The 24,162-nt window shown below is 44.1% G+C and overlaps 1 protein-coding gene across 6 annotated transcripts in view; it reads left to right on the top strand.

The window, feature by feature from the left end:
• Positions 1–24,162, top strand: part of CRACR2A (calcium release activated channel regulator 2A) — a 112,039-nt gene that overhangs the window by 22,558 nt on the left and 65,319 nt on the right. For 5 of the 6 annotated variants that reach the window (XR_012419706.1, XR_012419707.1, XM_045364557.3 and 2 more), the window contains exons 3-4: positions 14,013–14,276; positions 22,951–23,062. Coding sequence is in view for 3 of the 6 variants with exons in the window: in XM_045364557.3 (XP_045220492.2) it covers positions 14,049–14,276; positions 22,951–23,062 (340 nt within the window). In the remaining 3 variants the exon portion in view is untranslated. Of the gene's footprint in view, positions 1–14,012; positions 14,277–22,950; positions 23,063–24,162 lie in introns of those variants that run through there. The other variant, XM_074005836.1, reaches the window with a different exon arrangement.

Here is a 24,162-nt window from a genome sequence, read left to right as displayed (position 1 = left end):
GGTTCAAGTGATTCTCCTGCCTTAGCCTCCCAAGTAGCTGGGATTACAGGCACGCATCACCATGCCCAGCTAATTTTTGTGTTTTTAGTAGAGTCGGAGTTTCACCATGTTGGCCAGGATGGTCTGGATCTCTTGACCTCGTGATCCACCCGCCTTGGCCTCCCAAAGTGCTGGGATTACAGGTGTGAGCCATTGCACCTGGCCAACTTCCCATCTTCCTTACCATGTGAGAACAGTATGAGAAGTTGCAGTCTGCAACTCAGAAGAGGGCCCTCACCAGAACCCAACCATGCTGGCACCTGATCTCAGACTTCCAGCCTCCAGAACTGGGAGAAATAAATGTCTATTGTTTATAGGCCATCCAGTCTATGATATTTTGTTATATCAGCTGGAATAGAGTGAGATATTAAATACCGGTAAGACTTAGCACAGACAAATGGAAAGGGCATGCCAGATGACTGAGCTATATATTGGAAGATGCCAAGGCACAAAAGAGCTGAGAGAACAGGAAATAATTTGGAAGGAAGTGAATGTGGTAGGAGAAGAGGGCGATTACTCTAAAGAAGTAGTAGTGGTCCCATGTGTTTAAGATTGATACTGAAAACAGTGGGGAGGCATGATCAGGTCTCATTTTAGACAGATCTTCCTAGCAGTCTTCTTAGGGCTTTGCTTAACCGTTTTCTGGAAAGCAGTTTAGTAGTACACATTAGAAGCCTTTAAAATGTGCTTGCAAAATACCTCTGGTTCAATCATGTTATAAATCTGGGAACGATAATAATAACAACCACCTACCATGTAGTCCATATTGTATCAGGTATTTTCGATATGTTGGGTGCATTATTTTTGTTTAACAACAATTCTGCAAGAATCATTAGCCTCATTTTACAGATAAAGAAACCAAGGTTTTATTTACTTTTTAACTTTTTTTTTGAGACAGAGTCTCGCTCTGTCACCCAGGCCAGAGTGCAGTGGCACAATCTTGGCTCACTGCAACCTCCCCCTCCCGGGTTGAAGTGATTCTCCTGCCTCAGGCTTCTGAGTAACTGAAATTACAGGCTTGCACCACCATGCCCGGCTAATTTTGTAGTTTTAGTAGAGACAGGGTTTCACCATGTTGACCAGGCTGGCCGCGAACTCCTGACCTCAGGTGATCCACCCACCTCAGCCTCCCAAAGTTCTGGGATTATAGGCGTAAGCCACTGCGCCCGGCCAGAAACTGAGGTTGTAAAGAGTCAGGCCGACTTAAGATTAAATTCATGCTCTGTCATTAATTAGCTGTTTTCCTGCAATAAATTACTTAACTTTTTCTGAAACAGCTTCCTGTGGTGCTACTGTAAAGAATAATGCAAAGCAGATTTAAATAAAAGCTCCTCTTTATTGGATTATCCACTCATTTGGATTATCTCTACCATAGCTGACTTTCATTTTCTCAAACATTTGAGAGAAGCTTCGGCTTCAAAAATTAAGTAAAATGAGTCAGAATTGTATGGTGTAGAGAATGACTGGAGAGTAGTTTTATTTTTGGGGACCACCCTGAGAGTTGTTTGTGCCTACAGTTTTTATTGCACACACACACGTGGCTCTTCTCACCTCGTCTACCTCTGCTGTTTGTATGTTGTCCCCTGCTAGACTGTCAGTGCATTGTGAAAGACCATAGTTGTAAATATATTTCTGTATCTCCCACAGCAGCTCCCTGGTTCAGTGCCTTCCACATAGCTGGAGAAATTGCAACAATTTTTCCAGAAAGAGTTGGAACATCATAATCCAAGAGAAAGAGAGGCTTTGAGAATAGAGAGCTAAGAGTTAAGGGCATAGGAGCAGACACAGAAAACATAGATATTTAGGTCTGGAGACTCGAAAGGGAAGGTTTGGAACTAAGGGAATCTGGGAGAATGTATCGCCTAATAAATATACAAAATGTCGTCATTAATGTTGGGTCAAGAGAATTATCTTAGATTGGGCTTCCAGAAAGCCAACCCTGAGAGGAAGATTCATATTCAGGCAATTTATTAAGAAAATGCTCCCAGGAGAACAGATAAGGGATGGGGAAGCAGGATGGGAGAGAGGAGGAAGCCACACAGAGTGAGATCTCAGCAAAGTTCCAGCCTCTGTCCCCATAAAAGTGTTCTAGAGTGTAAATCACAACTCAGAGTTTGTCCCCACTGGAGGCAAGAGTACTGGGCTTTCATAATTCCACGCCTGTCAGTCTTTGGATAAGGGCTCTTTAGAGGGCTGGGGGAAATATCCAGGCACTTCTGGCTCTGTCCATGTGGACAAAGTGGGTCAATAGCTCAGGGGTCCACCTTCTAAGAGTTACAGGTTCAGAGAGTTAGAAGCAAAAGCACACAGATGCTGAGGGAGGGTCCACAAAAAGTATTCAAGGGTGTCTGAGTGGAGCATCGATTACACCACCTTGATAACAGATCTGCAGCCCTGACTTTGTCCAGGTACACCACACTGATCTGCTTCTAAAATTCATCGTCGTGTGCAGCGTCCTTATCTATAAAGTGGGGATAGTGTTACTTTACTTGCTTATATTACAGCATAATTGCAAAAACAAAACAAAAGGAGATCTGGTATACATAGAATTGTAGAGACGACGATAAGAAAGGATGTTATACCAAGCCAGGTGTTATTATTATATCTCTCTCTTTCTTCCAGGCGCAGGGGATATATGAGCAATTTGTCCTCTTCAGGCGCTTGTCTTGCAGGCATCAGCACTGACAGCCTTTAAAAAAAGCTTGTTCCTGGGAAGAAAGCAGACACTTTTTTAATGTTGATAAATTTTGCAGCAGTTTCTTTAATATATACCAGACGCCTTGAAATACATCTAATTAACCACCAGCTACCATGCTGTGGCTATGTTTGGCTTTGATGTTCTTACTGGCTTCAGCAAGGAAATATTGGAAAGCTAATCATAATAGGACTTAGTTCTTATAAAATGCTTTTTATCTTCAAAGTGGTTTACAACCACTAATTATTGAAGGAATTAGGGTGAACAGCAACCATCTCACAGAGACCTCAAATCATTATCAAGGCTTTTAATGTATCTTATAATAGAGCAAGAGAAGTGTGAAGGGGGCTGTTTAATAATAGTTGTCCAGACCTGGAAGAGTTATTTTACAGAGGTAGGAGACAGCTGTTCCCTGTCTCCCTTGAGGCTAGAACAAGAAAATTGGACCTAATCTGAGGAGCAGGGATGCTGGATGGAGCATGGCAGAAGCTACAGCAGGCTGCAGAACGGAAAGACGGCCTGTTTCAAAGGCAGTCCAATGCACCTCCATCCACCTGCCCCTTTATATGGTTGGTGGGGCATATCCACTGGCCTGGGGTAGGGAAGATCAGCCCAGGAGTCCTGTCCAGCTGGGGGAGTCAAGGGTAGATTTTGGGGCCTCGTGGTCATTTGTCTTCATGTAATTTTTTTTGTTTTGTTTGTTTGTTTGCTTTTTTATTCGTTTGTTTTGTAGAATATAATCTGGGGTGGAGGAAGCCAATTTGATTCCAATAATAATAATAATAGCTGACAGGCTGGGTGCGGTGGCTCATGCCTGTAATACCAGCACTTTGGGAGGCTGAGGCAGGTGGACCACTTGAGGTCAGGGGTTCAAGACCAACCGGGCCAACATGATAAAACCCCATCTCTACTAAAAATAATAAAAAACATTAGCTGGGTTTGGTGGCACACACCTATAATCATAGCTACTTGGGGAACTGAGGCAGGAGAATTGCTTGCATCCAGGAGTCAGAAGTTGCTGTGAGCTGAGATCATGCCACTGCACTTCAGCCTGGACAACAGAGTGAGACTACTTCTCTAAATAAATAAGGAATAGCTGACACACGTAAGTTGCTACCCTGGCCCTTCCTTTTACAGATGAGGAAAATGAAGTTCAGAGAGCTTAAGAAATTTGCCAGAGTCATACAGCTAACTCAGGCACTCTGGCCTTGGAATTTATGTTCTTATCCTCCAGAGCAAGAGGCCTATCAGAGAAGGGGTGGTATTTGTCCAAAGCCCCCTAACTTCACTATGTGTCAAAGAAATAAATAATACCCTCATATGGAACAGGGACAAGTCTCATTTCTGGCTGGGTTTGGCTCCTGTGCTAAGTGCTTTCCTCCTGAGCAGGGGGTGGTGAGAGGAGCCCGGTGAGACACAGCTCAGCATCTCTGTTCCTCACCATCAGGGTCCTTGTGTCTGCCTTGTCTCCTGCTCCCACTCGAGGGCCTGCCCTGGTCATGGGGTGTGTAGAAGAGGCACAGGCATGAAGAACTGGTGAGACCCCCCTGTGAAACCCCGCCTTTCCCCCCAAGCACTAAGTCATTTAATAACGGGTCCTGCTCTGTACGTTTAGGATTGAGGGGATACGTTCTAAAGTGGTATCAGCTACTAACACCTGTGCAAACAGTACTAGGGATGCAGATTCCCTTTCCCGGAAACATCAGCCACTCAATCTCTTTCTTGGTGAGAGCCAATAGATTGTTGGTAGGTGGGAATATTGACACCACAGAAATAGGCAGATGCTACATATCAGGGCTGCCCCCTACACCAACCCGGAAAATTGGTTGTTAAATATTGCAGTGTCTTTTTTTCTGACACCAAATGCGTATCCTATAAGTCAATTCAATTCTGACATTATCCAGAGTTAGCGTGGACCCCACAGTTTAAGGGGTCTGTCCCACAAGACTGCACCCACATCAGATACTAATCCCCAGTCCTCCTGCATCTCTGCAGTTTGAAGAGACCCACCTATCTCTTTGCCTTTATCAGACATCGCCAGCTCCGAGTTGATCACTGGGACTTTGGGGTACTGCTGCATATGGAGGATACCTCCTGCTGAAGCCTGGGTGAATAAAGAGATGTGAATGGGTCCTGGAGATGCTTTTTGGCCTTTCCGTTTCCTAACTCTGTGCTGCAGGAGAGATTCAACGGAAATCTGGATGACTTAGCGGCTGCTTTCAGGTTTGCCACTGGTGTGGTGTGGAAAGAGAGACCAGCTGTTCTCTGTCTCTCCTGAGCCCAGATTAAGGGGAAAATTAGCTTAGAACCCTTAGAAGGGATTTAAGTTTGATCTACAGACTTTCTGATTGTAGCAGTTACTAAGCTGCTAGAATTACCTTGGATATCCGGGAAATCTTCCTGGAAATATTTAAGGACTGGATAATTCCCATCTGTTTATAAAGGCTTTTATGGAACCATTCTGGAGGGAGGAGAGTGGCCTGGAAACTCTCACAGAGTCAGGCAGATAAGAAGTATTTTCTCTCTTCTCCTTGTGGTGGTCTTTTCCCTTTGCCTTTAGAATATACTCCACCATTTCCTCCTTTATGGATGTACTTACTGTCCGTTGGTCTAATGGAAAATCTTTGAGACAAAAAGCTATGTCTAGCCCTGAGATTAAGGCATCCTTGGGCTTCATCCAAATGGGAGACAGCCGAGCTCATGCAGGGCTTCCACTTTATTTGGAAATTCAAGTAGAAGCACTTCTGCTGTTTTGTTTTCCGCTGCTCTTGAGAAAGCCACAGATGCTCAGCAAAGACTGCAGGTCTAGCCAGGGGACAGAGGGTAAGAGAGAAGAGGCTGAAGCCATGTTAGATCAGTGGTCTTCACAAGGGGCTCTGCCTGCTTCTTTATCTGTAGAGTTTATTTAGCTCCCTCCACAAACAGACTGAAAGTTTTCACAGGGAAATTGCTTAATTTTCAGCCATTTCCTCCTTGCTGGAGTTGAACGTAAAAGGCAGAATCAGGCTCCTGGGATAAATACAATGGACTGGACTAGATTTTCAAGGCCTGGGAGACAGAAGAAGGTTCTGACCCTTTTTTTTCTTTTTCTTTTTCTTTTTTTGAGATGGAGTCTCGCTCTGTTGCCTCAGCTGGAGTGCAGTGGCGGGATCTCGGCTCACTGCAAGCTCCACCTCCTGGGTTCACACCATTCTCCTGCGTCAGCCTCCCAAGTAGCTAGGACTACAGGTGCCCGCCACCACGCCCAGCTAATTTGTTGTTTTATTAGTAGAGACAGGGTTTCACCGTGTTAGCCAGGATGGTCTCGATCTCCTGACCTTGTGATCCACCCGCCTTGGGCTCCTAAAGTGCTGGGACCACAGGCGTGAGCCACCGTGCCCGGCCCTTTTTTTTTTAATAGATGTGTGGAGCTACTGACATATAATAAACTGCATTATATGTAAAGTGTACCATTTGATCAGCTTTAATATATATTTGTATATATGTATATATGCGTGTGTATGAATAAATAAATAAGTCTAGGAAACTATCATGGAATCATATATCATATTCATGAACTTAAGGTAGCAGACAGATCCACACCCCCCAAAATTTCCTCTTGCCCCTTGGTAATCCCTCCTTCTCACTCCTCCCTACTCTCACTTCTTTTCTTCTAACAAATGTCATTTTTTAGAGTTTTATAGAAATGAAATCATATAGTATGTGCCTTTTTTGTCTGACTTCTGTCACTCACATGATTATTTTGAGATTCGTTCATTTTGTTGCTTAGGATCAACAGTTCATTCCCTTTAATTAAAACTGGCATTTCATAATTTGTTTATCCATTTACCTGTCAATGAACATTTGGGTCATTGTTTTTGTCTATTACAAATAAAAGTGCTATGAACAGTCATGTGCAAGTCTTTGTATGTACACATGCTTTTCTTCTCTTGAGTAAATAGGACTAGGATGGCTGGATCATATGGGAAACATTTGTTTGACTTTCTAAGAAACTGTCAAATGTTTTCCAAAGGCGTGGTACTGCTTTACATTTTTACTAGCAATATATGAGAGTTCCAGGTGCTCAACATTTTTGCCAAGAGTTGGTACAGTCAGTCTTTGTAATGTTAGCCATTCCAATAGGTGTGTAGTGGTATTTCATTGTGGTTTTCAGTTGCATGTCTCTTATAACTATTGAGGGTGAACATCTTTTTATGTAGTTGTTTGATATCCCTATATCTTGTTTGGTGAAGCACCTGTTCAAATGTTTTGCCCATTTTTTTAATTTTAATTTTAATTTTTATTTTTATTTTTGAGATGGAGTCTCCCTCTGTCGCCCAGACTGGAGTGCAGTGGCCTGATCTCTGCTCACTGCAAGCTCTGCCTCCCAGGTTCACGCCATTCTCCTGCCTCAGCCTCCTGAGTAGCTGGGACTACAGGTGCCCACCACCACACCCAGCAAATTTTTTTGTATTTTTAGTATAGATGGGGTTTCACTGTGTTCGCCAGGATGGTCTAGATCTCATGACCTTGTGATCTGCCCGCCTCGGCCTCCCAAAGTGCCGGGATTACAGGCGTGAGCCACCGCGCCCCACCTTGCCCATTTTTAAAAGTGGGTTGTTTTCTTATGAATGAGTTTTGAAAGTTCTTTATACGTTCTAGATAAAAACCCTGTATTAGATATGTGTTTTGTAAATACTTTGTCTCAGTCTGTGGCTTGCTTTTCGTTCACTTAAATTATATCTTTCAAAGAACAGATGTTTCCAATTTTGATGAAGACCAATTTGTCATATTTTTTTCAAATGAGTTGCACTTTTGTTATTATACCCAAGAAACTTTTGCCTACGCTAAGGTCACAAAGATGTTTCCTTCTTGAAGTTTTATGTTTATAGGTTTTACATTTAGGTCTATGATACATTGTAAGTTATTTTTTGTATATGGTACAAGGTGTGAATTAAAATTCTCTTTGCGGCCAGGCACGGTGACTCATGCCTGTAATCCCAGCACTTTGGGAGGCCAAAGCGGGCGGATCATGAAGTCAGGACATCAAGACCATCCTGGCTACGGTGAAACCCCATCTCTACTAAAAATATAAAAAATTAGCTGGGCCTGGTGGCGGGCACCAGTAGTCCCAGGTACTCGGGAGGCTGAGGCAGGAGAATGACGTAACCTGGGAAGTGGAGCTTGCAGTAAGCCAGAGATCGCACCAATGCACTCCAGCCCGAGCAAGACTCCGTCTCAAAACAAAAAACAAAAACAAAAAACCTCTTTTTGCAAATGGATATTCAATTGTTTCAGTATCATTTGTTGGAAAAAACTGTGCTTTATCCTCTGAATTGCCTTGCATCTTTGCCAAAAATCATTTATATCCATGGGTCTATTTTTGGCTTCTCTGATCTATATTCTGTTCCATTTATCTGTTTGGATGTCTTTATGCCAGTATTGCTGTCTTGACTACTATAGCTTTATAATAAGTCTTGAAATCAGGTAGTGTTTGTCTTCCAATTTTGTTCTTCTTTTTCAAAGTTGTTTTGGCTATTGTAGGTTTTTCTCATTTTTGTGTGAATTTTAGATCAGGTTATCAATTTCTACGAATAAGCCTGGTGGGATTTTGACTGGAATTGAGATGAATCTATTGGACTTAGGAAGAAATGACCTCTTAATAATATTGAGTCTCTCAATCCCATGAACATGGCGTGTCTCTCCATTTGTTTTAGGTCTTCTCTGTATTCTCATTGATATTTTATAGCTTTCAGTGTATAAGGATTACACATCCTTTGTCAGATATATTCATATCTCATATTTTTATACCCTTGTAAATGGTATTTTTATTTCAATTTTAATTTTTTATTGCTAGTATAGATAAATACAGTTGATTATCATATACTGAGTGTGTGTCCTGCAACCTTGTCTAATTCACTTATTAGTTATGGTAGCTTTTTGTGAATTTAGTCAGCTTTTTTATATAAGCACTCCTGCTGTCTGGGAATAAAGATAATTTAATGTCTTCCTTTCCAATCTGAATGTATTTTATTTCTTTTTCTTGCTCCATTGAACTAGCTAAAATCTCCAACACAATGTTGAATAGAAGTGGTAAGAACAGACATTCTTGTCTTTTTCTTGACCCCAGAAGCAAAATATTTGGTCTTTCACCCTTAAGTGTGATGTCAGCTGTTGTTGTTTCTATAGATGCCCGTTTTCATGTTGGGCCAGTTCCTTCCTGTTCCTAGTTCTCTTAGTTTTTCTCAGGAGTAGATGTTGTCAGATGCTGTTTCTGTATCTATTGAGATGATCAAAAGGTTTATCTTTTAAAATTTGTTAATATGGTGAATTATATTATTGATTTTTAAATGTTAAACCATTCTTGCCTTTCTCAGATAAACCCTGGTTGGTCAGGATTATCATCTTTTTATATGGCGTTGAACTCGATCTGTTACAATTCCCTAAAGAATGTTTACATCAGTGTTCATAAGGGATATTGGCCTATTTTTTTCTGTAATATCTTTGTTCAGTGTTGGTATCAGGGTAATGCTAGCCTCATATAATATGGTAGGAAGCATTTCCTACTCTTCAATTTTCTGCAAGAGTCTGTGTAGAATTGGTATTACTCATTCTTTAAATATTTGATAGAATTCATCAATTTAGCTCTGCGGACCTGAAGTTTTCTTGTGCGAAGATTTTTTGTTTAACTATCAGGTCAATTTCTTTAGCAGATATAGAATTATTCATGTAATCTGTCTCTCCTTGAGTGAGCTTTGGTATTTAGTGTTTTTCAAGAAATTGGTTCATCTAATCTAAATTGTCAAATTTGTTGGCATAAAGTTATTCATAATATTCTCTTATTAGCCTTTTAATATCTAGAGTATCTGTAATGATATCACCTCACATTGCTGATACTGTAATTTATATCTTCTCTCTTTATTGATCTTCTCAAGGAGCCAGTTGTTAGTTTTGTCGATTTTCTCCATTGCCTTTCTGTTTTCTATTTCATTTTTTCTTTTCTGATCCTTATTATTTTTTTCTCCCTACTTTGGGTTTAATTTGTATTTATTTTTCTTGTTTCTTAAGGTAAAATCTGAGGTCATTGATTTGAGCCCTTTCTTCTTTCCGAGTATATATGATTAGTGCTATCAATTTTTTCTTAGTACTGCTTTAGCAGTATCCCACAAAATTTGATATATTGTGATTTTTTTTCATTTAGTTCACTATACTTTTTCATTTCTCCTTTCCTTTTTTTTTTCTTTCGCCCATGGGTTGTTTAGAAGTGTTTAACTCTCTTTCCAAATACTTGGACATTTTCCAGAGGTCTCTCTGTTATTGGTTTCTAATGTAATTCCACTGTGGTCAGAGTACATACTTTGTACAAATTGAATCCTTTTAAATTCATTAAGACTGATTTTGTGCCCCAGAATATGGATTATCTTGGTCAGTATTCCACGTGTATTTGAAAAGTATATTTAGCTGTCGTTGGGTGGAATGTTCTATAAATGTCAATTAAGTCAAGATGGTTGATAGTGTTGTTCAAGTCATCTGTATCCTTATAGATTTCTGTCAACTTGTTTTATAAATTATAGAGAAAGAAAGTTATTGAAATCTTTGGATATCATTATGACTTTGCTTTTTTTCCTTGCAGTTCAATCAGTTTTTGCTTTGTGTATTTCAAAGCTCTGCTATTAGACACATAAATGTTTAGCATTATTATAGCATGTTGACCTTTTATCCATATGAAATGACTTTTTAATTCCCATTAATATTCTTCCTTCTGCAATCCGTTTTGCCTGATATTAATATGCAATATTCTCTTAACTAATGTTAATGTGTTATATCTTTTTCCAGCCTTTTACTTTTAACTGTTTGTGTCTTTATGTGTAAAACACATTTCTCGTAAGCAGGATATAGTTGAGTTTCCTCAACATAGGCAGTCTACCAAACTGTGCCTGTGTTTCCTAAAAACTCTTTAGACAATAAGACAGGGCAAACTTGGGGCTCATTTTGTTTCTTTCCTCTCTCTCAGGAGCAGAGCTTGAACTAGAGTAAGATGAGTGAAGCCCCTATGATAAAAAAAATTTAGGACAGAAATCACTGTCAGGTGCACAATTTTGCGAGCGAAAGCCTCCTTAGATTTTGTACCCTAAGCAGCTGACTCTTGGGCAGGTACTAATTCTCAGGGTTGTGTAGGCTCAGGGTTAGGTCCTGAGAGTAAATGTCTTTTAAAATCCTGTTCTGTCGGGGCTTCACTCAGCTCAGTATAGTCCTGCCCCTGCTTAAGGATTACCATCCTTCATTCCTGATGTCTCGTGTCTTGAAAACCATTTTTAAAGTTATATTCTCTCTGGATTTTTGGTTATTTCAATCGGAAGGGTAAATCCAGCCTCTGATCTACGTCTTTTCTGGAAACAGAAGTCTAGACTTACTCATTATAAGATAAAAATTCCACATATAGAGCTACCTGCCTGAAATAAAAATGCTTGCGGGCCGTCCTCTGAAGACTTCAGCAAAAGATTGGTCTTCCTTCACACAATGGTCAGTGAGTACCTACTGTGTACCATATTCTAGGCTAGAAACTGGTGGTAAAATCAGATAAGACATGTGCCTGTCTGCTGGTTGTTCATAGCTGACTTCTCTAGAACTACTAGTTGACTCTTTCATGTCATGCATCACCTGTTAACAGGTGGGCAGAGGTCGAGGGAAAGTGGTCTAGGGAAGATAGAAAGCCAGCAAGCATCAGATCTGGAACTAAGAAATCCTCTCTACTATTTCTCAGGCCCAGAGTGACTTGAGGGCTCACTTAAGGTCACACAGCTATTTAATAGTAGTTGATTGCTACAGAGTTTATTTAGGACTCAATCTAAAACATTTTCCCCCACTGTCAGTCACCATTATTGAAATCCCACCATTAGAGACTCTCAGAGACTCATTCATTAAGGGCAGAGACCATGTCCTACTCACTATGTCACCTAACACTATTTCTCAGTGTTAGCTCAGAGCTTGCTGCATAGTAATCAGTAGATGGAAATAAATGAATGGATGAATGAATGAATGAATTAAAGACGTTCCCGTTAAAATGACGAATATGCCTCTGGGAGGTGATTTAGATCAGTTGGGGATGAGTACCCTGTTAAGAGCAAGCCCGCAACTGGGTCTCAGGAAGGTGATGTGGTGGAGCAGAAGAGGCCTCTGATTGTGCTAGACTTTGATCCAAATTAACCTCTCTCCAAAATTCAGCTTCCTCATCTGTATGATGGGAATCCTAATTATACTTGCCTTATGGGAGGATGTCAGGTTCAATAGGAGGAAGTATGGTAGGGGCCTGGCAAGAGAAAGCACTCAAGGAATGACAGATATTATTAATCTCATCTCCTGGGAGCAGCAGGTGGGAGTAGGGTGGGGCCTACTGGGTGCAGAGACCTTGCAGATAGAGTCCCGGCAAGGTCCCAGGAAGACAACAGCCTGTTCTGCTCATGTGCTATATTTACAGAAGCTCACGTTACCACCATCGTTATCCAAAAGCCCTTGCAAAGCCAGCACTGCATGCAGGTGGGTTGAACAATGCACATAAAAGCCACGAAGACACAGCCCTGCCTCCTCAGGCTTACATCCAAGGCAGCTCCCTCTGGGGAAGACAGAATAGAAATGTGAAATCTGCTTAGGATTCGGTGATGGTCAGTACACACACACAGGGATGACAAGAAAGAACATTTCCCGAGGACAGGGCTGGTCAGATGGGTCAGAGTGGGAATTACATGTTCAGCCACGCGGAGCGAGAGGTGTAGTCTGCTCTGCCCTGTCAAGGTCCTGTTGCATGAAGTTCATTCCTGATGCCAGGAGCTCTTCCAGCTCTGGCCCCCAGCTCTTGACAAATCTGGTAAAGGGAAGATGGTCACTGAAATCAACAGATTTTTAGATTGCTTTGGACATGGTATAGCTGAGCCAGAGGCCCAGGGCCTGGTAATCAGAGAAACCTGCCTGGTGATTCACTTATTTTCCTCCTTTCTTACTCACATGGACACAGGAAATATGATCCAGGGCATCACGTTCTCCAGCTTGCCACAAAATGCATGACAGTGCATATCTCTATTTTTAAATCCAAATGTGATCATGTATTTAAAATTTGGACCTATTCTGCTTCCAAAAAGTCTTCAGATGGAAAAAAACAATCCAAGGATGTTATTATTTCCTTTTATCCCATGAACTCAGTTTTTTATTAATAACATTTACAATTAATAGCATTTTATGATGTGGGGATTTCACAGACTTACAGATGATCAGAACTAGAAGGGACCTTAATGATAAACAGGTCCAGTCTCCTCATACGGGTAAGGATACTGAGGCCCAGTCAGGTACCGACTTGTTCAAGGTCATATAAGCAGCAGTGGAGTCCAGACTGGAAGCCAGGTTTCTGTATGCTGTCTTCCACATCACATTGCAAGATACCCTCTGAAAACACTCCTTCAGGGTCTTTAAGGTCTGATTGAGGTGTATGATTTGTGATTCTTTTTGGGCTGAAAACAGCCTTGGGCATCACCAAACCAGGCCTGGCAAGTCCTGTGCAACATGAAGCTCCTTGAGAATGGGGCACATTTTCTCCTACTTAAACTGCAGAGCTCACAGCTGTGGCAGAGGTCTATGACATTGAGTAAGAGCTCACCAAGAACCGGTTGACTGTGAATGATGTAGGAGCAAGTGCATCTGCCTGAGGAGAGCTTTCCACCCTCGGCAATGCTGAGGAGTCACGACAGGGTGGGATTAAGATCATACAAGTTATACAAGCTTGGATTGCCATCTCAGCTTTTGTAGTAATTTGTTGTGTGATATTGGGCAAGTCACTCAACCTCTCTGAGCCTTAGTTTTCACATTGCTAAAATGAAGATGATAATGGCTATGTCAGAGAGATGTGAGAATTACATGGAAAAAATGTATATAGAGGCCATGGCATGGTGTCTAAGTGAACGCTCTATAAATGGCAGCTGGTCTCTCAGGATCTGTTTTGTTGTTGTTTGGTTGTTTAAATTGGGAGAAATTATTTTTGGGCTTCCCCTATTCCATCTCCTTTCAATCTGGAGATGTCTGTCTTCTTTCTGCACTCTTCCCTTCTCCCGTTGATGGACTTGCCGATCTATTAGTGATCATGGAATATTTTCCCCTTGTCCTGAGCTTTTGCTAATTAAGAGGTGGTTGCTAAGAGATGCCTGGACACACTGGTGGGTGGCTCTGTGCTTCCTTCTCATCCCCTCTTGTTCTTTTTCAGCCTCACTCCAACCCACCACACCCACTTCTCTCTCCCATTTTCCATGTTCAGGTTCTGAAAAAGACTTCAAGAAACTGACTAATCTCAATGGCTGCCCCTGATGGGAGGGTAGTCTCCAGACCCCAAAGACTTGGTCAGGGGTCTGGCCGGGGGCCAAAGGGGCGTGGAGCCTGCCTGCATCCCCTGGACAGCCTGGAGCAGAAGGAGACTCAGGAGCAGACGCCGGGCCAGCTAGACATGCTGAGGAAGGCACAGGAATTCTTTCAGACCTGTGATGCTGAAGGCAAGGGCTTCATCGCCAGGAAGGATATGCAGGTAAGTGGGGTCCCCGGTAGGTCTGCCCACCGAGAATGCCAGATGTCTCCCTGTCTCGGGTTAGAGCTTGCCCCATGGGAGGTCACATCCTTAACAGAAAAGGTGCCATCAGTTCTGTCTTGGAAGGAAAGGTCTGACCAAACTCTACTAGGAACCGGACCTCCTGGGTTCATTCTATTTCTGGCCTTTACTTGCTGTCAGACTCCAGGGCTCTTTCCTCTCTGCCTCGGTAACTTTCCGGGATTGTGGGAAATGATAATAGTAACATAAGGGACTTAAGTAAGACACAGAGAAGAACCTTCTGAAACTGAAAGTAGAAAGGCACCAACTTGAGTTATAACAAAGTCATTCCTGCTGTCTGTGCCTTAGGAATAGGTACAGTGTCTCCCACAACCTGGGAGGAAGGCATTTCTGAGGTTGTCTTATCCGTCTCTCACCTTCAAACCCAAACACACTGCACTCTCCTGAAGAGATTCTCCAGAGAGATGGTGTGCAGAGCATCAGTGCACACCATTGCCTAGTGCAGTGCCCGGCAGCCTTTTTATAAAGGTCCAGAGAATAAGTATTTTCCGCTTTGTGGACCTTACAGTCTCTATCACAGCTACTCGTCTCTGCTTTTGCAGCACAAAAGCATCCATAGGCAATACGTGAACAAATGAGGGTGCCATGTTCCAATAAAACTTTATGGACAAGGAAGTTTGAATTTTATATAATTTCCGTGTGTTACCAAGTACAGTTATTCTTTTGATATTTCTTTTTGACCATTTAAAAATGTAAAAACCAGGCTTAGCTCACTAGCCACACCAAAATAGGGGATTGCTGGGTTAGCCCAGGGGCAGAGTTTGCCCACTCCTGGTCTGGTGCCTTTCTTTCTTTAGTTTCACAAACTTCTCAGTGTGTGACTGAAGTGTGTTATGCCGCAGTCAGGATTTCACTTGAACGTGGGTGAATAAAACACAGACTCCACTAGAGTACTTTCAAAGCAGCTCTTTTCTCCTCCGTCTTTGCGTCACTCACTCCATCAGAGTAGTTTTTGAAGGGACGCATCCCTGTGCTGTTGGAGGAAGCACAATGGCTAGGCTCTCTTTAAGTCTAGTTCTTCAGAATATACCAAAGTCGGGCAATGAAATGTAGAGACCGTCATTAGGCTCAGCCCCATCTCTGCTTGTGCATGTGAGCTCTGAGGTATGGAGGCTATGAAAGGAGCCTTGTGACCCTAGGTGAAGTGTGGCAGTTCTTCCTCTCCCTGGCCCCATGTGATGGTGTTCTTATGCTTCTCCTGGCGCTCTTCCACTGTCCACCTGGTGCACGAATTGAGGGAGAAGACCTGGGGAACAGCACCAGCTCAGCCCACAAATGAGCCCAGCCCACCCTTCTTTGCAGTGATGACTCCCCCAGTAAGTTTCTGTCCCCAAAACCCAGTCCCCAAAGCCTCACCACGTGGAAGGCCAGATTCAGTGTGTTTTGAGGAAACCTTTGACAAACCCCTGTCTGTGAACTTCGTAATTGGCATTCACAGGTCTGCAGTAGCGGTGGTTGGTGGTGGTGGTGGTTTCAAAATCAGGCTTAACTTTTGATTATTCCCTCTAGAAAGAAAGAAAAGGAAATTCACATTTATGGAGGGTCAACTCTGGGCCACATGTGCTGTGCCACTCAGCACTCTTGCTGTATATAACCGAACTCTCATTGAGCCCCACTCTTTAATGAAGGATGAGGAGTCATGGAGAATTGCAACTAGGTATAAATTTTTAAAGAAATCACTTGTATTTGACTTGAAATATAGTCAGAAACATTAAGTCCCAGAAATACTGACTCCGCCTTCCTCCCCAGTCCCCACTCCTGATCCAGGCAGGAGGACGCCTGAACCAACAAGCCGTCAAGCCAATAACTTGGCATCCATGGCATTTATTTCCGCTGTCTACTTAATTTTCTGATGCTTTTCTGAACCTGTGGTCAATGAAGCATTTGAAATGTTTAGTTCTTCCGGCTGGCAAGTGCTGTCAAGAGAGGGAACAGAGCATGTTATTTAAGCACCATCTCTGGCTGCTTCCGCTGGCCACCTCTGAAGGAAGATAGGCTGGGGAAGATGCATGAAGAAGAAGAAAAACGGGGCTTCTCATGGTCAGCTGTGGCTCTCTGCAGAAAGTCCCCATGCCCCTTGGTTCTCCTGCAGCAGGTCCTCCAGGCATCTGTGTTGTCGGCTTTCACTTCCACATGGGGCCGTGGTGTACGTGTGGTCACCGCCTTTGGCTGGTGTCCAACTTCCTGGGCCTGGGCACCACCGCCTTTTTTACCTTAGGCTTCCAGCACAGCATCATGGGAACTGGAAGGGAAAGAGCACATTTTTCATACACATACAAATTCAGAAAGCAGGAAAGGTCCTTGACAGCAGAGAGTGGTCTTCAAGGAAGGAGAGGCCACAGGCCAGGTGGGAGGAAGAACACAGGAGGCTGAGGAGCTAATGGAGAAGCCAAGTGGGAAGAAAGTCACAGACAGGGAGAGGGAGATGGGGAGAGGATGGGCAGGAGATCTCTCTGAGAAAACCTAGAGCCTCAAAAGCCCTGTTTCCCTGAATTTTTTGGAGGAGTAAAAGGATTATCTACCAACACCAAGCACCTGCCTCCCCAACACTGCCCAGAATTCTTGGCTATGCCAAACTTAAGAGTCATTTAGGAGTTGGCAAACTAACCAAATCTGGGCCACTACCTGTTTTTGGAAGTAAAGTTTTCTTGGAGCACAGATGTGCTCATTCTTTTATGTGTTTTCCATGGCTTCTTTCACACTGCAGTGGCAGAGTGAAGTAGTTGTGACAAAGACCGAATGGCCCACACAGCCTAAAATATGCACTCGCTGTGGCTGTTTTCAGAAAAAGCCAGCTAACTCCTGATTTAGGTTAACTAGAAAACTTTAAAAGATTTTTATAGCAAATTAACTTGGGTTTTAATCCTCAATCTGCAACTTGCTAGTAATACGAATGTGTGTGAATCTCTTAACCCCTCTAGGCTACAGTTTCTCAGCTGTGAATTATTTATAGCTACCTCCCAGCATTAAAAGAGAATTGAATGAGCTTAAGCATGTAGCACACTCAGCCCTGAGACTGGGACCTGGAAATCCCTGGAAATGCACTGTGTATGTGCCACGTCTTAGCCCAGTCCCTGATGTCCTCTGCACTGTGATTGTGTTTAACTGTGGTAAGATACAGATAGCACACAATTTACCATCGTAACCATTTTTTAAGTGTGCAGTTCAGTGACATTAAGTACTTTCACTTTCTTCTGCAACCGCCATTATCATATATCTACAGAACTCTTTTTATCATGCAAAACAGAAACTCTGTGCCCATGAAACAATGTCCTCATTTCGCCTACTCCCAGCCCCTGGCAACCACCGTTCTATTTTCTGTCTCTCTGAATTGGACTACTCAAGGTATCCTATATAGGTGGATTTATATAATATTTGTCCTGTTGTGACTGGCTTAGTATAAAGTCCTCAAGGTTCATCCGTATCACAGCATGTGTCAGAATATTTTTAGTCAGAATAATATTCCATTGCATGTATATACCACGTTTTTTTCCTCCATTCCTTTGTCAGTGGATACTTGGGTAGCTTCCACCTGTTGACTGTTTGTGACTAATGCTGATATGGACATGGATGGGCAACTATCTGTTCAAGTCCTTGCCTTTTATTCTTTGGGGTATATACCCAGAAGTGAAATTGCTGGATTATAGGATAATTCTATTTTATACATTTTTTGAGGAGACACCATACCATTTTATACAGTAGCTACACCATCACATTGCAGTTTTAAGGTGCAAGTTGTCTGTCCTGTCTTAGAGAAAAGAAACGGGCATTTCTACTGAAAAGGGAATCTTCCACTCATATCCAGCTGCTGTTATTTTTGTGTCCAATCTACATGAGTGGCGGCAATTTTGCCTCCCGGAGGACATATGGCAATGCGTCATGTTCACGACTACGCCAATTGTCATGCTTCGGGATAGGTTCCAGCCCGTACTGAGGTCCAGAGGAAGTGGGTGGATCAGCAGAAACAACACTCGGGGTCATAGGCAGGTGAATATGGTTTTATTCGGCAGCAGCTTTCATCAACAGCTTTCTCACACTGTCCGCCCTGTCTTGGCTACTTAATCCGGCGGCCCCCACACACAGCTTCATGGCCCGCTCTCCCTTGCCTTCAGGGTCAGCAGCTTCATTAACTCTTTCTTTGGGCGTGTGTCCTGGCTCCCCACAATCTGTTTGCAATGACAGACAGCTCTGACTCTCTCTCTCTGTGGGCACAAGCGCAAGCATTGCCTGCACATTGTCAACGGGACAGTTATACCTTTTACAGACAATAGTGGTGTACAGCCAAGTGATGGCCTTCTCATGTTAAGGCTGTATGGCTGTGATAACCAGTGGAATTACACGCCTGCGCTCTAAACTCGCTGAGTCACGGAGGATGTATAATTCCACCACGGTCTATCCTTGACCAAAGCACAGCCAAGTTCCTTACACAATGTATGGAGACGTTTTTTACTGAAACGACTGGTGAGGGAAGTGCTGCCAGCGTTTAGCAGGCAAAGGCTAGGGATGCTGCTGTATATCCTATAATACACAGATTGGTCCCTCCCCGTCTCCCTTAACCAAAAATCGTCCATTCCAAAATGTCAGTAGTGCCGAGATTGAGAAACTGGCCTATACCCCGTAATCAGCCCAAGCCAAGCACATGAAGGTGCAAAGCAGGATAAAGGTTGATGCTGCCCCCGCACCTCCCACTCTCGTCCTAAAGAGATTTGGGATAGCTGAACTGTACCACAGGGAAGAGGGTGGTTGGTGCTGGAACGGCGTCTGAAAAGAATGCTGTGAATGCCCCAAAAGGAGGGACAGTGTCATTCTGGACATAAAAAATGGATATCTTCTGATTTTCTCCTTAATAAAAATGCCATGGAAGCATGTTTGAAGCTGTGCAACCATATGCTTTAAGCTACGTGGGGTGTGTTACTGGGCTGGTGACCAGGAAGGGAAAGGAGTCTGGCTGGAGTGCAACCAAAGACACCACTTTCCATGGCTCTGGGGCATGAACTCTCAGTACTGCTGCTGTAGATGCTCCATGTTCCAGGTTCTGGAAGGCTGCCAGTCACTATGAGTCTTGCTGAGAATTAGCAGTTGGGCTGGTCAGGATCTGGAGTGTGCGAGGTCTAGACCAGCACTCTGTACATGGGAGCTCAGGGTCTCCTGCCGTTGCTCTTAGTCAAGCGCTTATCCATGCCTTCCTTCAACACTTATCTAAACAAACACGAGTTCGTGTTTGTCAGCATTGGGCTAGATCCTGGGGACACAACAATGCCTAATGAATGAGGTCCCTGTTCTCAGAGCACTGAGGGAGCAGACATTCATCAACGAATCACATCTGTCAGCATATGAAATGCTCATCGAGATAAGACTTATGAATGAGAGAAAGGTAGTCTGGGGAGCTTGCGTAACCTGACCTAACCTGGGGAGTTGCAGAGGCCTTAGGGAGGAAGCGATGCCGGAGATGAGAGTGAAGAGTGAGGCTGGTGTTTAAAGGAGTTCTCAAGAGCTCCTAGTACGGATAGGAAACTGGGTTCCTCCTCGTGCCTCTCGTTTTCCCTGGCCCGCCCTTCCAGGTGCGCGAAAAGCTGTGAGTGCCACAGGATCTCTGGAAGGCTGGGTCTTGGTGGTGCTGGCAAGGGAGACTGTGTTCTGCTTTTGGTGGTGCTGGTAGGTGGTAGGTGTGGGCGGTAATGACGGTGAGGGAATAACAGAATGAATGCACTGGAGAACTATTACACAGTTGCTTAAGCCCTGGATGGAAAATCAGTTCTTTTCCCAGCTGTGGTCTCCACTGTGACTTTAGGCTAATCTCAGAGCCTCACAGGCTTATTGCACAGTGGAATAAATCAGCTTGCTCCCCTCCACCCTGCTTATCTCACTTAGTTAAAAATGTAGGCCAGGTGCGGTGGCTCACACCTGTAATCCCAGCACTTTGGGAGGCTGAGGCAGGTGGATCAAAAAGTCAGGAGTTCAAGACCAGCCTGGCCAAGAGGGTAAACCCCTGTCTCTACTAAAAATACAAAAATTAACTGGGCGTGGTGGTGGGTGCTTGTAGTCCCAGCTACCCGGGAGGCTGAGGCAGGAGAATCGCTTGAACCCGGGAGGTGGAGGTTGCAGTGAGCCAGATCACACTACTCTACTCCAGCCTGGGTGACAGAGCGAGACTCCATCTCAAAAAAATAAAAATAACAAAAATAATGTAAACAGTACCAGGGGACCATACCAGAACAAGCTGGTTTTCTGTAGCTCTGCAGGCCCTGAGCAGAGTGATAAATAAGAGATAATTATGGTTATTAAGACTAAAAGATTTTTCAAGGAGGGCCAACGAAACAAGGTTAAAGAATCAGATGTAGTGCAGTTGCAGAGAAGGCCGAAGAAGCACTCAGCGCTAATTTGCCAGGACATGAAGAGTAAGAATTACTTGGAACCTATAATATTGCTTTCCCCATCTTCGCTGACAACAAAAGGAGGAAACTGGCTTGAGATGTAGACAAGAAGGACTGGGATTAGACAACAGGGGGATTTGGGGTTGGAAGTGCTGCTGGATCCAGGAATGGTGCCTAAGGTGAGCTGTGAACTAGCCTCTCCTGGTTCATGCTAACAAGAGAAAAGTGTGTGGGGTGTTTGGGTGAAAGGCATGTTGAGGGTCCCGTTGATCTCTGGAATTTTCTTGCAGCTCATTTCTTGCTCCAGCCCAGTGTGAGAGACCACATTTTGAATCAGATCCAGCAGTCCTAGGCTGAGGGTGGGGAAGGAGGAAGGATTATCCCAAGGAAGGAATGTGAGCCTGACAGGAGCTTGCGCTTTTACCCTACCTCAGGTGTGATGCTTTTTATTTCCAATGATGCTAATAAAATCCCTGCTTGCAAAATTGACTCTCTCCTTACCCTGTGTTCTTCTACTGTAGCTTTTCAGACAACTGGTTTATGGATTGTTGATAAGTCAGAGATTCTGCTGAATGCTAAGCAGATATACTTCTAGAATCTTTGCACACTCTCTCTCACTCTCCTTCCTTTTTTGAAAAGCCCATTCATATTTAATTCAATTCTTCTAAATGGCTTCCACATCAGCCTGTCTTCGCACTTTATAATGCGTCGTAGTCTCTCTTAATGCATGTACCTGCCAAGTTAAGCTTTATGGCTTATCCGCTAGAACTGCCATAGGATCAAGCCAAGTGTTCTTGCCAGTTATGTTATGGGCTCTCGCACCTCCCAGCTCTTTTTTATTGCTGAGGTTGGTATGTGCCTTTCTTCTTCCAAAGCCCCGTATTCACTGTCTTCAGCTGTCAGTCACTTGCACACTGGCAATTTTGCAGTTACCTCTTAGGTAGCTGGGAGGAAGGGAGATGGTAGGCTGAGAGATGATGAACTCTCTGGGGAGTTCTCATTTGGAGACCTAGATTGTTTGGCTGTGAGGGGACACTTGCTTCAACTATGCAAATTAGCCTTGGCCTGAGGCCGTTGCATATCAGGCAGAAGGCCAGAAGGGAGCAGCAACAGCTCAGCTACTTTGCTCTTGGGCCATCAGCTGGTCTCTGCCCTTCCCTCCTTGTGAGGTCTGAGTCTGTTCTAGACTCAAATCCAATGATGACCTCCTCCAAGGGGGACTGTCTTGTCCTGTCCCCCTTTAACACACAAATACTCTTGGGAGCTTGATACCTTAAGCCAATGGCAGTTGAGATCTTATTAGGAATTCCTTACCAGTCAGCCGGGAGCCGGAGTGGAACCTGGACTCAGGGCCTGGGTGTGGGTCACTCAGAGGTAGGAAGGGGGATTATCCCATATCCCCTCAGAGCTCAAGGACCAAAATGTGTGTCTGCAGACACTTACAAATGCAGTGCTGAGGCACTGGGACACCAGGGGCCTCCAGCAGGAGAGGCCTTTAAAAGTAAATGACCCCCCCCCGCATCATGGTACGGGAGAGGAAAGGGGGCTTAGGGAGAGCAGGGAAGACAGGGTTTGAAGCCTGGCTCTGCCATGCACCCCTTGAGGGGCCTCAGTGGGCCATGAGTCTCTCTCTGTCTTTCTGCCTCCCTGCTACTTTTTATTGAATGCTTTCTCTATGCAGGCACTGTTACATGCTTTACATTCATGATTGCAATTAACTTTATAACACTACGCCGTGTGGGTATTATCCTGAAAGTATTTGGTCCCGTACAGTTTGAGTCCTTTACAGATGTTGAGAGTGCTGGCTTTGGAATCAGAGCTGGATTTGACTCCTGGCTATGTCATTACTAGCCATGTGACTTTGGAGCAGGTAATTTCACCTCAAACTTCATCTGTAAAACAGCGATAATAGTGCCTAGCTCAAAGCGTTGTCATGGGAATTAAATGCAGATAGATAGATAAATGCATATTTACATATTTATTTATGAATCACCTAGCAAATGGCCTAGTACATTAGTAGGCACCCAATCAATGGTAGTTGTGCTAGCATGGAAAGGAGGAGGGGGATGGTGAAGCAGTCTGGATGCAGAAGCTTGCTACTGGCTTTTGTAGCCTGGGCCGAACTCTAGACACTTTCTGGCAGAAGACTCTGCAGTCCCAGGTCACCCCCGCCACTGGTGAGTGTCAGTATTAACCAGTACACTCTGGATTGTTTTCAGAGGCTGCATAAGGAGCTACCGCTCAGCCTGGAGGAACTGGAGGATGTGTTTGATGCCCTGGATGCTGATGGCAATGGCTATCTGACCCCAGAGGAGTTTACTGCTGGATTCAGTAAGTTCTGATGGGTGCTGGGGACCGCAGGGTTATGGGTCTACTTAGCACTGTTTAAGGTGCATTCCTGTTCCCTCTAGACCTGGGGGGCAGGTAGTAAAGCTTTCCTGCCCTCCTTTCAGGGACCTGGAGCTCAAGGTCTCCAGGCTCTGGATTGCTTGGGCCTCCTCACATGCCTGTCTCAACTGCTGACATTGCTGCTTGCTCAGTGCCCACTGCGCTGCCATTAGCAAGTTCCCTGCCACTGGGACTGGCAAGGGAGATGGATGGAAGCTCTGCAGAAGGCATAGCATCAAAGGGGGAGCTGTGATGAGATTTGCAGCCTCTCCTTTTCTGCCCTCATAGAAAAATGGCCAAAAGGTGGGACGACTGGATGGCTCATTCCAACCCAAGTCTGGCTGAATCTTCCAGGTTGAGGGATAACAGCTATCAGAGGAATTTCTAGAAGGTTTGAACAGACTAGCCACTCTCAAGGTAACCAGGAGGAAGGAGAATTGAGATCTATGAACAATATAAAGAAACCAGACACACTATCCTATCAGATACATCAAAGGCAAATTTTACCACACATCTGCCTCATGTGTGGGGGCATATAATTTTCTAGTAAGTATCTGACGCCTTTCCTGACCTTCAGGAGCTTCTAATTGACTTGGGAGGATAAGACAGAGTGCTGTAATACTGGACAGTATGCGTATGGAGGAAGTACACTGGAAACTGTTAAGGAGCTTATAGATGTGAAGTCTAGTGATGCGAGCGGGAGGATGACTAGGATGACGATAGGAGCCTCTGCAGTCAGGGTGCTGGAATGCAGTGCAGGGAAAGGCCTTGTTGCTTAAAGAAGAAATCAACAGAGGTGCGTTCTAAGCCAGATGTCAAGGGACTGAGAACCACAAAGGAGCACCATACTTGTCTTGCGTTCTGCCGTTCCCAGATCCTAGCATCACTGGTGGGGTGTTTGTGGAAGTGGAAAAGACACAGAATCTGGAACGTGTCCACGGACCTACATCCATGGATCTTCACTGGAGGGGCTTTCCCTTTCCTTCTCTCAGATGAACCTTCAGTGATTCCTGGCGGGTCAGAAAGCTGAACTCTTCCTGGGG

This window comes from Macaca fascicularis, chromosome 11 (genome assembly GCF_037993035.2).
Source record: "Macaca fascicularis isolate 582-1 chromosome 11, T2T-MFA8v1.1".
In the NCBI taxonomy this organism is placed as follows: Eukaryota; Metazoa; Chordata; class Mammalia; order Primates; family Cercopithecidae; genus Macaca; species Macaca fascicularis.
Note: the sequence above shows the minus strand (reverse complement) of the source record. Positions and strands in the feature narration are given on the sequence as shown.